The 16514-nt window shown below is 49.2% G+C and overlaps 1 protein-coding gene across 1 annotated transcript; it reads right to left on the bottom strand.

Annotated features, from left to right (window-relative positions):
* Positions 1-438: 438 nt before the first annotated feature.
* TMEM86A (transmembrane protein 86A) lies at positions 439-4983 on the bottom strand. Its single transcript, XM_019948475.3, has 3 exons — positions 4709-4983; positions 2330-2594; positions 439-1957 (listed from the first exon to the last, which is right to left on the bottom strand). The coding sequence occupies exons 1-3, from the start codon at positions 4727-4729 to the stop codon at positions 1521-1523; spliced, it is 723 nt and encodes a 240-aa protein (XP_019804034.1). The 5' UTR covers positions 4730-4983; the 3' UTR covers positions 439-1520.
* Positions 4984-16514: the final 11531 nt, after the last annotated feature.

Genomic DNA, 16514 nt, shown 5'->3' with positions numbered 1-16514 from the left:
TCCTCCCAGCTGTTCAACTGAGCCCAGAGTCCAGGAAGAAAGGAGATGCTTGAAGGGAATCTTGGAGCAGCTGGCAGGTCTGGGGTGGGGAGGAGAGGAGTTAGGTAGCAGTAGAGGACACTGGGTAACTAGGAGTCACCAAAGGTGCTGGGCACCTGTGCACAGGGGAGTGCATCAAGGTCAAGTTTGGACGGTGGCAAATACTACCCAACCCCCATCCTCTTGATCTACATCCTCACCCACACACGTGACCAGCAAGTGAGACAAGCTCCAACCAGCAGTGTCAACAGAGCCAGGGAGCCAGCCTGGCGCCAAGATGCACCGGCCAGGACTGTGACCCAGGCTGTGAGGACATCCAGGGCCCCTGGTGCCATGCCCCACACCCCCACCTCTGCAAGACAGGCACGTGCCACACAGGCAGACAAGCAGAGCAGCCAATGGCCCTTGGGTATTTTTTATTTTTTTTCACACAAGCAATAGGATGGAGTTGTCCCATCCTTGCTCCCCTTGCATTGAATGTGCCTCGGGTCTTATGACCCTAGAGTGTCACTGGAGCCCCCTCCTCTCACTCCCAGTGCAGAAGGGGCAAGGAGGAAAGACCTGAGAGTGGGTGTGTATGTGGGGGGCGTCCCAGCTCTCTGAGCCAGGCTCAGCAACCCCTCAGCAGCTCCCTGAGGCCCTCTCCCTAAAAGACTTTGACACACAGCAGGTCAGAGACAGCTGGCAGAGTAAGATACAGATAGGCTGGGAGACAGACTACACACAAAACACTCACATACAGATGCACACACAGGCTGGCCCCTTCCTTTGGCGTGGTTCACCCTAGCCCTGGGGATAGGGTCTGAGGGTGGTGGTGTGGGGCCTGAGTTCTGGGACGGCCTTTGAGAGATGGGACCAACTTGAACCCTTGGTACCCCAAACTCCCAGGCCAAAGTAGTCCCCAGTCTTGCCTACCTGGATAGACACCCCTTCACCTTCCCACCCAACACTTAGAGATTAAGATTGTTCAAGTAACAAGGATAGATGTGGGAAAGGGAGACTCCACCCCATCCAATCTTCCCAACTAGCGGCCTGTGAAAGGGGCTTCAAGCCCTGGACGTGGGTCATCTCAGCACAGACTCCTCCCCTCCTCCCTCAACTCTGTGCAAATCAGAAAGACCGGAAGTGGGCGAGTTAGACTCTTCCACCTAGTAGAAGTAGGGGAGGTTGAGAGGATGAGCACCATGGCCCTCCAGAGGGGCTCTGACAGTCTGGATGGGGTGGTACAGGTGGGGAGATATCTTCTTCTGGCTCCAGCAAGGAGCATCAAGCTGGCTCTTTTTAGTTCTCAGCATTGTCCTGGACCACTAGCTTTGCTAGAAAGATCCTTTTTGCTGCTTATCCCCTCAAACTTGTGCATTTCACAGGTGGTACCTGCTGCCCCAGGCTGGTACTTCAGCCATCCTGATCCAGCTCTTGCAGGTTCCCAGGTTCTGGACCCCAGCGCCAGGAGCAGAGAGGGGTGACGAGCACCTGGCCCCTCATTTGGCCTTGCTCAGTCTGTAGTCTTCCACTGGCTCCCGGCTCTCGACAGCTGACAGGGCGATGAGCATCTGGGCGGCGTAGTAGGTGGACATGATGAGGGCCCGCGAGTAGGGCACAGGAAAGCAGAACTTGTTGAGGGCGATGGTCAGGTCTGAGACAATAAAGAGCAGTGCACCGCTGCCCGCCGCCAGCTCAGTCCAGCGCCAGGCAGTCCCAACCAGCTGTAGCCCTGCCACAGCCCGCCAGCCCATGAAGCTGATAAGGGCCATATAGACCCCCACCAGGTAGGTGAAGGCACCCGTGAGGCATGGGTAGAGGAGGGCATAGCACAGGCCCGACAGTACTGCCATCACCAGACCTGTCCGAAGAGCCAGTGGCCGCATGCCAAAGGCCGAGGCATAGAACATGTGGGTCACAGCAAACATCAGCAGACCTAAAAGTGAGAGGGGATGATGGGATGTTGAAGGCAAGCTCAGGCGAATAACCAGTGACGGGAGGCGGGGGTAGGAGTAGAGTGCTTGGGATAACCCAGGAGCTTTCTTCTGAGAGTAACAGGGGTGGGAAGAAATCCACGAAGGCAAAGATTCCCTCCCCGACTCTCCTGTGGCACTCCAGAACTGATCACCATATCACCGGCAGGGTCATCCTCCGACAGGGGCCCCAACAGTCTTTGGCCACAGAACCCCTCAAATTCCCCATATTCTTGTTTTTTAAAAAAACCTCCCTTTCCCAAATCCTTGGCCCCCCAGGGTCCTCTAGCCCCCAACCCCAGGATTCCTCCCAGGTAGCTACTGTGATGACTGACCGTGCACAAAGTAGCCCTGGTCCTGCCAGATGAGGAAGGCATCACCTAGAGCAGAGAAGATGAGCCCCACAAAGATGCGGGTGGCACTGGGGTGGGCCAGCAGGAATCCCAGGCCGTGGGCCAGAAGGAAGAGCCAGAGGCAGAAGATGGGCAGGCACTTGACGAGGGCGCTGACCCACGACGGGCTGGACGAGGGCAGCCAGAGCACAAAATACACACAAGTGGCTTTGAAGAAGGGCACTAGCTTGGGTCCCTCACTCTTCACCTGGAGGACATAGGACAAGGGCAGCACTCAGAGCGTGGGAGCTCAGAAGCCCAAAGCGGGGCTCAGAGCCAGCACCCTCAGCCCAGGCATCCACCCCAAAGACAGGCCCACCGCCCAAGCAGAGAGGATTGACACACAGAAACCCAGTTTGGCCTGCCCCAAGCAGCCAGCAGAGTGTGAACAAGCCCATCATTACCCTGAGGCTTAATTGATTAGGAAGAGAAAGGGCTCCCCTGTCCCTGCTAGTTGCATCCATTCTTGGCCCCGGGGCAGGACCAGAATAGTCACTCACTGCACAGAAAACAGACTTTGCAATAGTGTCCCATCCTGCAGCCCAATGCTTCTCCCTTCCTGCCCCCTCCCTCTCCTTCCCCAAAGCCCCTTTGGCCTCTCTCTGCCAGCATCAGCCCCCAGCTGTCTGGAATAGAGTGGAGACAGCAGGAAATCACAGAGACGCCACAACTGGCCAACTCGTGATCCTCAGCAGTAGGGCCAGGACACAGGCCCAGCGACACCAGGTGAGCGCCAGGAATGTGTGGGCACCGTCAACCATCTCAGCCCCCACAGGCTCTCTCCCTGGCCAGTCTGCAAACTCAGCCTCCACTCCAGCTGCCCCAGCCTCAAGGTACCATCAAGGGCAAGGAGAGGAGACAGGGATGCTGCCTAGATATATGGACCCATGAGTTAGGAGCAAGAAAACTGTCCCTGAAATACCAGCAATCTCAGGAATTGGGGGGTTGGAGAGGGTGTCAGTCAGCCTCATTTCCCAGAGAATAACAGCAACTCGAGGCCCATCAGAAAGAGAGGCAGGAAGGGGAGGGAGAGGTTCTCTTCCCAGCTTTTGATCAGAAGCCAGCAGTCAGGCTGGGAGGAGATGAGGAACTGAGAGGGGGAAGTTAGAGCAGCTGACTTGGTCTCAGCCGGATTAGGGGGGAGGGCAGCTAAAGAAAGGTTGTGTCCAAGGCCATGCAGGCACCAGGGGGCTGCTGCAGATATTCTGAATCTGTGATCCCCTGAAGCTCCTTTTCTTGGGCCTCTGGTACTGGGGCTCTGAGAGTGATTCAGAGCAGCTGAGGTTTCCGGTATACTCATGCTCTGCCCCAAGTGACAGGCCTCTGGCTGGGTGAACCGCCTAGCCCAGGGCTCTGGGTACACACTCAGACTCTCAGACCTTCAGTCCCTGGTTACCTGGGACTGAACAGGCTGTAATGAAGGAGGCTGGGAAGAGACAGATGGTGGGTCCAGGGTCTAAGCCTGCCCTGGCTCTGCCAGGGGTGAGAACAGTGAGAAGAGATGACTAAGTTCCTTCCTATGGAGATTCCCCCATGCAGGCTGGTCAGGGCAGGGACACGGGCAGAGGAGGGGACGGCTTATCCTCACAGTCCCCAGATCTCCCCAGCCTCCACCTGCCAGCCCTTGGAAGCATCTACTCCACACCCCTCCCCCAGCCCCATGTTTCCTAGAAGGAGAAACAGCAGTAGCAGCTGGGGAGGTGTTGATAGTCACAGAGAACCCAGCACTAGAAGGAGGAGGGGGGCGGGGGAGAGACAAAGGTTCAGGTGAGAAAGTCTGAACAAGGGGTGTCAATAGAGAACGACCTCTTCTCCTCCAGCGCGTTATCAAGGCTGTTTAGACTCACAGGCGTGCCCTGCACCGCCCCAGACTTCTCTATAAGATGAGGAAAGGGAGGAAACAAATTTGGAACAGGATTCCCAGGAGGTCCCAGTCACCCTCCTGCTCTCCCCCGCCCTCTCCCACGCCTCGCTCTGGTCTGCCCACGCAGAAGCCTGCGGTCCGCTACCGTCCCCTTCCTCTCCCAGGCAGCGATCCAGCCGACCCGCGCCAGACACACAGCGATCAACAAAGTCACGCTTCCGAGTCACGTGCCCACTGTTTTCCTCCCTCCCTCCGACCGGCTGGGGGCGCGCGGAGGAAGGGTGCAGAGGTTTGGGATGCGGCGGACCGTGACAGCGCCGACTCCCGCCTGGGGACGCGGGCCGCCGCGGGATCCCTGCCCTTCCTCAGCCCCCGGCTGCTTGGCCTCCCGCAGCCCAGTCCCCAGGCCGGTGGGCTGTGGCCGCGCCGGACACTGGCTCGCTCGTTCACACACTCACCACAGTGACCGGGGACACCATGGCGGAGGCGGCGGCCGCAGCAGCTGGCACCCGGCTCCAGGCTGCAGCTGCCAGGACGCGCCCGCAGCCAGGTGAGGAGGCGACGACGTAACAAAGCCCCAGTGATGGACAACACCTCCCGCGCGCCGGGCGCTGAGGGTTCTTGTCTGCGATCCCCACGACGTCACTGCAGACACGGCCAATGAGCAGGCTGGAGTCGGCTGCGGGGGTGGGGGGCGGGAGGAGTGAGGGTGGCTGGGGCTGCGGGCTAGACCCCGCCCGCCACCCACCCACACTCCCACACCCTCACACCCACACACCCGGCCGCTACTGCCAAGGGTAGAGAGGCTTGCCTATCCCTGGTGGCTGGAGGCGGGGCCCTGCAGGTCCCGCCCGTCTAGGAATCAGTGCCAAGGCATCCTGGAAAGTAACCGTGACCGCAGGCCCTGGGTGAGGACGGAGATTGGCCGAGAGACAAACACATTCTTGCTCTGGTCACACGGCTGCACACATTTTTCTCATAACCCGGGGATAAAAGGCAAAGACAGATTCCCTTCAGCCTTTAAACATGCAGTCCGCACGGACAGTTACAATTAGACCCACAGCCTTCACTGTGTACAAACCCACATCCAAATGGACCCACGATGGTCAGCAGACGTACAACTTTCACCATGAAAAGAGACATGTAGCAGCCCATAGACCCATACATATGCACAAACACACACAGGATCACAATTACTCTTAGGCATCAAACAAGTACATGGACACAAAACGAACAACCACAGATGGACACACATCCTTCAAGGTAAAAAGAGACACATATGTAGGCATGCAGCATCCTATAGACCCATGATAAACCCAGTTACTCAATTGCCCTTAGGCACACACTTCTCACAACTCAGAGACAGCTGTAACACACACAAGAACACACCAGGAATGATAGGCAGGCAGACCTGAGCATACTTAAGGACCCAAAGGAGTGTGAACTAACTCCACCAAAAATGCAACTTAAGCAGATTAATGTTGATGTCACACAGACTAAAAGTACACAGGCACATTTGGAACCAAGCATGTTCAGAATCATGGGAATTACATGAGAGAAATGGTAGGCAGTCAAATAGACTGGGACTTTGTCCCAGGTTTGCCACTTCCATGCTTCCCCTCTCTGGCCTTGATTTCTTCATATATAAGATGAGTGGATGTTCTCCAAGGTTTCTCCCAAGCCCAACATGTGTATGATTGGGAAGGGCAAGGGCTGCTGCTTTCAGGAAATTTAAGTCTAGAGGGGTCTTCCTGGAGATGGAGATTTCAGATACATCTTAAAGGATGGCCCGGTGATCTTTGATCTGCCATAGGAGGGAAGTAGCTGTGTGTCAGGCTTTGGGAATTGGGGTGGAGTAACCAGCCCTACTTAGTTCTAATTAGCAGCCATAAAGGAATTTTAGCATCATGATGACACTGAGACCCTAGTGCTGGACCCCTCCTTGTGCTGGCTGGGGAGAAGCCCACAGACTGAGATCCCCTGTGAGCCCCTCCCACAATGGGCCTCTTCTTTTTTCTTTTGGACTCTGCCTACTTTCCCTAAAGCCTGTGTTGTCCACCTGACACCCTCTCAGAGGAGGGAGCAGCCCTCTTCTAGTGACAGAATTGAAAAACAGAGATTCAGAGCCAGGAGCAATAAGGGTGAGAGCCAAGGCTTGGGACTGAGGCTCACCCCCAGCCTTCCCTCATCCCCTCCAGGCTCTTGCTACACAGAGTCCCAGTGGCCAAGGTTGAACTATGCGTGTTCTACTGTGGGGAGATTCACCTTACCAGAATGGGAGACTAGAATTGCTGCCCCAAGTGCTTTGTCTCACACACACACACACACACACACACATACACTCCTACAAAGTGTGCTGCCTGGAAAGAACACTGGATTAAAAGTTAAAATACTGTACTTAGTACTAGTCCTTCCTCCTCTGTGACTTACTAGCTATATATAACTGCGCACATCACTCCATTTTCGGAGCCTCAGTTTTTTCATCAGTAAAATGGAGGAATTGGGCAAGAAGATATGTGCAAATGTGTCAGTTTTCTAGCCAAACCCTTTAATGTCACCTAAGAGATACTTCTCAGACAGTGGCCAAGTTCAGGCTTAGTTCAGGGAACTAAGATCCCACAGGCCGCGTGGTGCAGCCAAAAGAAAAAAATATACGTAGGTTCTGTCCTCACAGGGTTCAGTTCAGGCAGGCAAGTAAACAGTAATTATGGAGTGTGGCAACTGAAATAATTGAGGCATGAAGATATGTCTCCTGTGACATCAAAAAGATGTCAGAATCATTCAGCATGCCTGGAGGAGCTGAGAAAGCTGGGGCTAAATCTACAAAGATGAGTTCGTCTTCACTGAGTAGACACTAATGAAAATGATGTTCTAGGTGCCAACTAAAAATTGTCACTTGCCTTCTGCCTCTACAAAGTCACTAGCCACTGCAGTCACTGACCTTCCACACACCGTGAAAGGAGTTCAGGGTGGAGATCAGGAATGAGGTCCTCTGTGCTCTGGGAAAAACTGGCAGAACAGGGCTTCAGATAGTTAGATATTTTCAGAAGATTTTATGAGCCCAATTTCTTGCATCCCTCATATCTAGAAAAGCACTAAAATCATTAACAGAGACATCTGCTCCTTGTGACTAGCAACAACTTTCTCGTGACTCGCAGAAACCCTCTGCCCAAATGTGTGCTTGATTACACGTATGTCCCTTCACTAAAATCATATATAATACTGACCCCCCCCAATATCTTCGGAGCAGTTCCTCAGAGCTATCTGAGACGCTGTCTCCCAGGCTATATTCCTCATTTTCCCCACATATAACTCAACTCACAACTCTCACGTTGTGCATTTTTTTTCAGTCAGCATAGGACGGAGGGAATTGCGTACGTACATAGAAGCACAAGAGACACACTGAATACAGGGAAATGCCTGTAGTACTGGAGTGAGCTGGGGGGTGAAAAAGGTGAACCTGGAGACGTAAGAATGTGCCAGGTCAGAAAGGATCTGAATGTTCTGCTAGGGAGTTTGGACTTAACATAGTAGATGACTGGAAGCCAGTTGCCTTCTGTTCCTTAAAAAAAAAAAAAGAAATCAGTTTCTCTGATTGTTTTCAGTTCTTACACACCAGACACATGGAGGATACACAGAAATGGTGACCAACCATCATTCTGGGTTTGCCTTGCTTCCTCTTGTGGGGCTTTTTCTCACCAGTAGCCTGCTCCCTCTGACCGCTGTGATTTTGCCCTGGGATATATTCTGCTCACTTGGTTTGCCCCACTTGGCATCCTAATCCGTTGTTTACCTGATTCCTGACCTGCTGCTGAATCTCAGCTAATTTCTACATGTCTGTTCCAGATCCCCAGAACACTTCTAACCAGCCCTCAGGGCCACCCCACCGCATCCCACCCCTGCCCCACTTGGAGATCTGGGGAGGAAAATCAGACAATGGTGAATAAATACTAAGGAGGGTGTGACAAGTTTAGATGTTCTGATAGCAATGCAGGGGGAGTGAGTTGGTGAGTTGTTAGAAGTGAGCTGAATGTGTGTGCCAAGTGGAGGCGTTTGGGAGGAGCTGGATACACATCTGGAGCTCAGGACCAAGGTGAAGAGAGGGTATAGATTTGGAAGCCATAGCCATTCTGAAGGCTATATGGATGCAGTTAACCAGGGAGGTCTTGAGGGAGTAGAGAAGAGGGACCAGACCAAGCCCTGGGGGTCATGACATTTAAGGGTAAAGAAGGAGAACTGGGAAACAGGTAAACAGGTAAACAGATATGTCAAGGATATTTCTGACACCTCCAGTCCACTCACAGGGGAGGCGACAGACACACCCAGAGAAGCATATGTTTACACAAATGATCTATGGTATTTGTGATTTGGCTCCCTCCTTCCAGAACAGGTGACAGATGGTGGTTCTGCTTCCTTATTGCAGTAGGTCAGAAGCTTTGAGGGCACAGGACAATGACACACCTTCACTCCTGACTGTGTGCTCCAACAGTTTATGGTCTGCTTTGAGGGTCCATTCTCCCAACCCCAGCCCAGGGCATTCCTGCAGGTCTCTCCTGCTCTCTCTGCTTACAGGAGTCCACTTAGGGGTACCAAATCCCAGTGTAATCCATCTTCTGAAGACATTGGTTCCAGAATGCCTCTGTCCTGCTGGACCCCTCCTGGGCCAGGCAGGTGAGCCCTAGAGTAGCTGATGTAGCCTGGGATGCAGGGTCTGCTCCTGGAGCCTTTAGGAAAAGGACAAAGATTTTAACAAAACTCTCCAGACCTTCCATTCGGGCTAATTTTTTTAAATTAATTAATTTATTTTTGGCTGTGTTGGGTCTTCGTTTCTGTGCGAGGGCTTTCTCTAGTTGCGGCGAGCGGGGGCCACTCTTCATCGCGGTGCGCGGGCCTCTCACTGTCGCGGCCTCTGTTGTTGCGGAGCACAGGCTCCAGACGCGCAGGCTCAGTAGTTGTGGCGCACAGGCCTAGTTGCTCCGTGGCATGTGGGATCTTCCCAGACCAGGGCTCGAACCCGTGTCCCCTGCATTGGCAGGCAGATTCTCAACCACTGCGCCACCAGGGAAGCCCCAAGGGCTAAATTTTAATGCTGTCTTGAGATAATTTGTGGGTCAGTGTCCCTAAGGACATTCTGGGCTCTTTGTTTGGCTTCTGGGCTTGGGGCCGACACACATGGGTTCTTACTCCTCTTTCCTTTCCTTTGTTTCCTTTGTTTACTGACAGGGGCATCATTAGACCTTAGACACGAGTGGATTTCTCTAACTGTAATACTGCCAAATCAAGGGTCTCCTAATGGAGTTCAATAACAGGGATGCCTCAGGAGGGATTCATAATTTTGGTGGGGTGTATGGGATTAGATGACCTCCAACACCCAAGATTCTAGACTTCCAAACTCTGTGAAGTCCAAGTGTTTTAGTTAGTCCTTGTATTGGGGTCATCCAAGTTCAGCTGTCTCAGCAACAACCTCAGTCTCCCCCCTCCCCACCTCCACCCAGACCCTGAGCTCTCTGTGTTGTGCATTTGGGTGGTTCCTTCCTCAGCGTTGGGAAGTTAGTATGAGGAAGTAGAAACAATAAAAGAGAAGAGTCTGGGGGTTGAGCAGGAGGATGGTTTTTGAGAAACAAACAAATATAAAAACACCTAGAAGATCCCACTCATCAAGCCCCAGGACCCTGAATGAGTAATTCTCTCCTCAATATCAGCTCCTTAAGGACCAGTCTTAGGATAACAGGCCAGACCAGATCCTCCTATTTCTTCCTCTCAAAGACCCCATCTTGACAGATGAACTCCCCTGACCAGACTCTTCCTCTAGTTACCTCACTCAGATATAAGCATTCATTCATGTAACTGGTATTTATTAACCACTTACAGTAGGCCAGGCTGGATCTGGACCACAGACATGAACAAAACAGACCTTCCCTGTCCTTGTGGAGCTCATGGTCCAGCAGGAGAGGCTGATACAATGACCACAGCCTCAGCTTCCCACCTCCACCCCACCCCTCTGTCCTCAGATCTCCAAGACCAGAAAATTAGGCAGGGACATCGAGGGCTGGCTGGGCCTGCCCGGTCCTGGCTGGACCTTCCAAAAGCTTCCTCCTAACTGGAAGGGAAGTGGAGCAAAGCCAGTGAGGCTGCAGCACCCTGTGCAGGGGTCGGGAGAGTTATTTGTGTTACCTCAGCCCTCTCCAAACGCTTTCCTATTCCAGCTCCGCTTCCTGGCTCCCATCCAGAGAAGAGTGGGCTTTGGGAATGCGTTATATGCATGTATTACAATAGGATTTTTAAAAAAATTTTTATTGGAGTATAGTTGCTTTACAATGTTGTGTTAGTTCCTACTGTACAGCAAGGTGAATCAGCTATATGTATACATATATCTCCTCTTTTTTGTATTTCCTTCCCGTTTAGGTCACCACAAAGCATTGAGTAGGGTTCCCTGTGCTATACAGTAGATTCTCATTAGTTATCTATTTTATACATAATATCAATTGTGTATATATGTCAATCCCAATCTCCCAAGTCATCCCACCCCCGCTTCCCCCTTGGTATCCATGTCTGTGTCTCTATTTCTGCTTTGTATTACAATGAGATTTAAGCTGCAAATTAAAACAGTTGGAATTGTGACCATACTCCTCTCCCGGCTCCTGCCCTGGCCAGGCTCAGAGGTGGGGGTCAGAGGAGGGGAAGGCAGCAGTCAAGTGGAGATGCTGAGCAGTTCCCCCATTCCTACACACACACACACACACACACACACCGCTCTGCAACAAGTGTCCTAAATCACTGTGGTACAGGGAAGTGTTACAAGCCATCTCCACTTGCTGCAGTGAGAGCCAAGGAAACAGGCTCAGGAGATAGAAGGGGGATTGCATTTAAATCAGCAGTAACCACATTTGTGGATTTCCAGAACTAGTCTACTTAAAAAAAAAAAATATATATATATATATATATATATATATATATATATATATATATATATATATTAGACATCAAGCTAGAGTTGCCTATTTTTTTTAACATCTTCACTGGAGTATAATTGCTTTACAATGGTGTGTTAGTTTCTGCTTTATAACAAAGTGAATCAGTTATACATATACATATGTCCCCATATCTCTTCCCTCTTGCGTCTTCCTCCCTCCCGAGTTGCCTATTTTTTATTGTGTGAAGTAATTGTTATTGAATATAAGTTTGTGTGCCTGACACACAGTGAGGCCAAGCAAACCAAAACATCAGAGTTTGGAGCAGAGAAATGTTTATTGCAGGACCAAGCAAGGAGAACGGGTGACTTGTGCTCAAAAACCCTGAACTTCCCAGTGGTTTTCAGGCAGAAGCTTTTTGTTTGTTTTTTGTTTTTGTCTGTGCCACGTGGCATGTGGGATCTTAGTTCCCCAACCAGGGATCGTACCAGCGCCTGCTGCATTGGAAGCGTGGAGTCCCAACCACTGGGCCACCAGGGAAGTCCCTCAGGGAGAAGTTTTTATAGGCAAAATTTAGAGTGAGGGCTGTAGGGTGTGTGACTTTCTTCTGATTGGTTGTTGGTGGAGTAACAGGGTGATGCTCCAGGAATCTTGTGCTCAGCCTGAAGTTGCCATCCTCCACCTGGGTGGGGGCCTCAGCTCCCGGAAAAGATATTGTTATGTACATCCCTTGAGGAGGAACCAGGATCCTGTGCTATAGTTTCTTGATTGTTCCTCCTTTGTTCCTGCATTCCCTGTTTCCCTGATTAGTAGCTGTTTGAATCTGCACTTTGGAACCCAGGGAAGGTCTAGGAGGTGGACCCGGAAAGGCTTTTGTGCCCAGGAGGACCTCATGTGGTCTGGCCTGGTTTCAGAAACAGCTTTGGAAGCCAGCAGTTCCTGGTTAGAGTCCCAGAACCACCAACTTCTCTTGGGCAAGTGATTGTGAAACTGCACACCTCATATGGGACTTGAACCCACAATCTCTGGCTTAGGAGGGGACTCAAACCCACAATCTCCCAGCTAAAACCGCACACCTGGTCTCAGGACTTAATGAAGCTCAGGTTCTTCATGTCTCGGTGCAGAAGGAATTCAGCGAGAAGCAAAGTGAAAGGTAAGAAGTAGATTTATTAATATCCTTTGTAAAGAGGCTGCAGGAAAATGGGGCATGAGAGGATGGTCATGTGCCAGGTCTCGGGCGAGTTCCTGGGACAGACCACCAAGTAAGGGTGTTCCCGGTGAATCTGAGGTTCTTGATGTCTCGGCACAGAAAGAATTCAGTGAGAGACAAAGTGATAGGTAAGAAGTGGATTTATTTAGAGAGGAACACACTCCACAGACAGAGTGTGGGCCATCTCAGAAGGCAAGAGAGCCATAAAATATGGTGTGGTTAGTTTTCATGGGCTGGGTAATTTCAAAGGCTAATGAGTGGGAAGATTATTCCAATTATTTCCGGGAAGGGGTGGGGATTTCCTGGAATTGGGCCACTGCCCACTTTCTGGCCTTTTGTGGTTAGCCTCAGAACTGTCATGGTCTATGGCTGTGTCATTTAGCATGCTGATGTATCACAGGGAGTGTATAATGAGGCTCAAGGTCTACTGGAAGTCTAATCTTCTGCCATCTTGGACCCAGTTGGTTCTAACCAGTTTTTGTCATGTCCCATGGCTATGTCATTCTTTTTTTTTTTAAGATTTATTATTTATTTATTTAATTTATTTTTGGCTGCGTCGGGTCTTAGCTGTGGCACACGGGATCTTCGTTGAGGCATGTGGGATTTTTCATTGTGGCATGCGGGCTCTTCGTTGTGGCGCGCAGGCTTCTCTCTAGTTGTGGTGTGTGGGTTTTCTCGTCTCTAGTTGTGGCGCTCAGGCTCCAGGGCACGTGGGCTCTGTAGTGTGTGGCACGCAGGCTCCCTAGTTGAGGCGTGCAAGCTCAGTACTTGTGGCGCTCGGGCTTAGTTGCCCTGCGGCGTGTGGGATCTTATTTCCCTGACCAGGGATCGAACCCGCGTCCCCTGAATTGTAAGGTGGATTCTTTACCACTGGACCACCAGGGAAGTCCCGCTGTGTCATTCTTTCAAAAGTTGTACACTGTCCCCTTCCCTCCTGTTTCAAGGGTACTTGGCTTTGCATAGGAAAGAATTAAGCCATAGTAAAATGAAAGCATAGATACACATTCCATAGGCAGAACGTGGTCCATCTCAGAAGGTGAGAGCCGCCCCGTAACATGGGGTGGTAAGTTTTTATGGGCTGGATAATGTCATAGGCTAACAAGTGGGAGGATTATTCCAGCTATTTGGGGGAAGGGGCAGGGATTTCCAGGAACTGGGCCACTGCCCACTTTTTGGCCTTTTATGGTCAGTCTCGGAACTCTCACGGGCACCTGTGGGTGAGTTATTTAGCATGCTAATGCATTACAATGAGCTTATAATGAGGTTCAAGGTCTACTGGAAGTCAAATCTTCTGCCATCTTGGGCCTACTTGGTTCTAACCAGTTTATGTTGTATCCTCAATGGCTGTGTCACTCTTTTAATGGTTGTGCCCTGCCTGCTTCCCTCCTGAATCAATTGGATCTTTCTGAACTTCAATTTCCTTTGAAGGGAGGAAACCAGTAGTCTTCGTAGAGAGTTTTTGTGGGGATTCAACATATAAGGCAGCTGATACTTATAAAGTACTCAGTAAATAGTGCTTTCCTTTGAGGAAACTTAAATTCAGAGTGAGCATTTATCTGCCTGGTATGACTTAGGCAGAGTCTTTTCTGAAGATAAGTGGGATTTTGGAGCGCATCGAAATCATTTGGGAAGCTTGCTAAGCATACAGGTGTTAGCCCAGGTCATTCTGTCTCAGTAGCTTTAGAGTGTGGCCCTGGCATTTATTTTAACAAGCTCACCAAGTGATTCATATGCACATTGAAGTTTGAGAACTTCTGTACTAGATAACCCTTCATTCAATAAGTATGAGCTAGATGCCAGGCAGAAACGAAGAAGAAAACAATGTATTTTTTGAAAGGCTAGTGCCTAGCACAGACCTGGCACTGATGAGCACTTATTAAATAGTTATCAAATGAAAGTCTTCAAGGAGGTGCATCCTATTGGGGATATGAGCAAATAAATCAGTCAGTAGCCACAAGAACTTGTAAGGAAAGCGGGCACCAAAGAAAGGGTAGCCAAAGAGTAACTAATGCTGTCTGCAGAGGGAGGTGTCTGAAAAGGCTTCCTAGGGGAAGGGCATCTGACAGCTTGAAGAATAATCTGGGTTTACCAGCCAGATTAGTGGCTGTGTGCAAAGAGCATGACTAGGTATGTCTGGAGCATGAGTACCAGGGGGAGTGCTGGGAAATGAAGCAGGAAGAGATGTGTATTTGGAGACCAGACTGTGATGGATCTGCCCTACTAGGGAGTTTCAGCTTTAGGATGCTGGGGAGTCATGCAGGTGATGGGGGTGAACAAACAGGTTTTCACTGTAGGAAGCTCATATTAGCAGTCATCAGTATGGAGTACAGGATGGCACAGTCAATACTGGAGGCAAGGAGAGTGGTTAGGAAGCTGTTGCAGTAGTCCGTGAGAAATCCGGGAAAGATCCAAACTGTAGAGGTGACATTAGAGTGTAGACAGAGGCTTTTTATGTAGTCCTTTCCCATATTGGAATTCTGTCATCCCAGTGTGGTCTTTTACAAAGGTTAGGGAGAAAATCTGTCTATGAGGCTATTAAAAAGAACCTTCTTTGATTGTGAGAGTAACACATATTCATTACAAAAAATTTGGAAAATATAGAAGAGCATAAATAATAGGAATCACCTATAATGCCACAGTCCAGAGGTAATCACAGCTGAGTGTTTTGGTATATTTCCTTCCAATTGTTTTACATGCATATTTCAAGTTTTAAAATATAAATTCACCATAATTTAATTTTCCCGTATTGTTGAATATGTACATTTTTTCCCTACTATAAATAATGCTATAATGAACATGCTCCACATAAATCTTTGCCCACATCTTTGATTATTTTCTTAGGAAAGAATTTTAGAAGTAGGATGATTAAACCAAAGGAAATTATTATATTTATGATTCACAAACATCATTCCAGATTAATTGCCAAATTACTCTCCAAAACAGCTTTTGCTTTTGTGATAGCTATGAACCACATTAGTTCATCTGGGAAATAAACTTGTAAATTCTTTACTTAAGCATGATATAAAGATCTGTTTCTATTAACTTCCTAGAAGCTCTACTTCCTGTATTAATAATAACAACTGTTTTCTTGTGTTTGCTATATACCAGACGCTGTACTGGGTACTGTGTGTATATATAAATATATATATATATATTTTTTAAATAATTCAGATTATTTATTTATTTGTTGTTGGTTTTTTTTTTTCGGCTGCCCCGCATGGCTTGTGGGGTCTTAGTTCCCCAACGAGAGATGGAACCCATGCCCGTTGCAGTGGAAGCGTGGAGTCCTAACCACTGGACCGCCAGGGAATTTCCTCCCTATATATTTTTTAATTCTTACAATATCTTTATGATACAGGCACTATTATTGTCTCCATGAGGAACTTGAGGCTCAGAGAGGCTAAGGGACTTGACCTAGGTCACATATGAGGAAACAGAAATGATAAACCCCCCAAAATTCTTTAATCAGCATTAGCCAGGAATTATATCTGAAGCCAGAAGCCACAAGCCTTAGTTCCCCATTTAATGAGGAATCTTGAAAAGCAAAAGTTGACTGTTGACACAGGTGCTTGGAGACAAAGTTTTTAGCTGGCCTTACATCTTGGATAGATAATAAAAAGAATAGAGAATATTTACATATCAGTTATAAAATTTACGTTAAATCTATATTTACTTATAGCCTGTCATTATAAAGTTGAGCTTCTAAGTTTGTTTACTAAGAGGCAAAGAACTTCCTTGTGATATGACACATTGGTTTTCACGGTTTCCAGGGATTGCTGGCTAACAACCTTGAGACCATAAATATTTTTTATAGGAAATTACTTCTGTTTAAATGGTTTTTGTATGAAATTGGATTGTTTACTCAAGATTGTATACCGGGCTTATCATAAGACACTGTCCTCGTTTGTCAACTTGTGATAATTAACTCCCTATGACTTCCTTGACTTAAGTAAATTTACTAGCAAAGGTGACTGAACTTTGTTGGACAACACCGTGACCATCGCCTTTGATATTTGTTCTTTTAGAGATGTCACCTCGATTTACAATTATGAGCACAATTAATGAGACTGTTTGATTTTTTTTTCCCCTACCAGATTAGAAGTTCCATAAGAGATGAGACCATGCCTGTTTCTGGCCATTATT

The sequence above is a fragment of the Tursiops truncatus genome, chromosome 8, assembly GCF_011762595.2.
Source record: "Tursiops truncatus isolate mTurTru1 chromosome 8, mTurTru1.mat.Y, whole genome shotgun sequence".
NCBI lineage: Eukaryota > Metazoa > Chordata > Mammalia > Artiodactyla > Delphinidae > Tursiops > Tursiops truncatus.
Note: the sequence above shows the minus strand (reverse complement) of the source record. Positions and strands in the feature narration are given on the sequence as shown.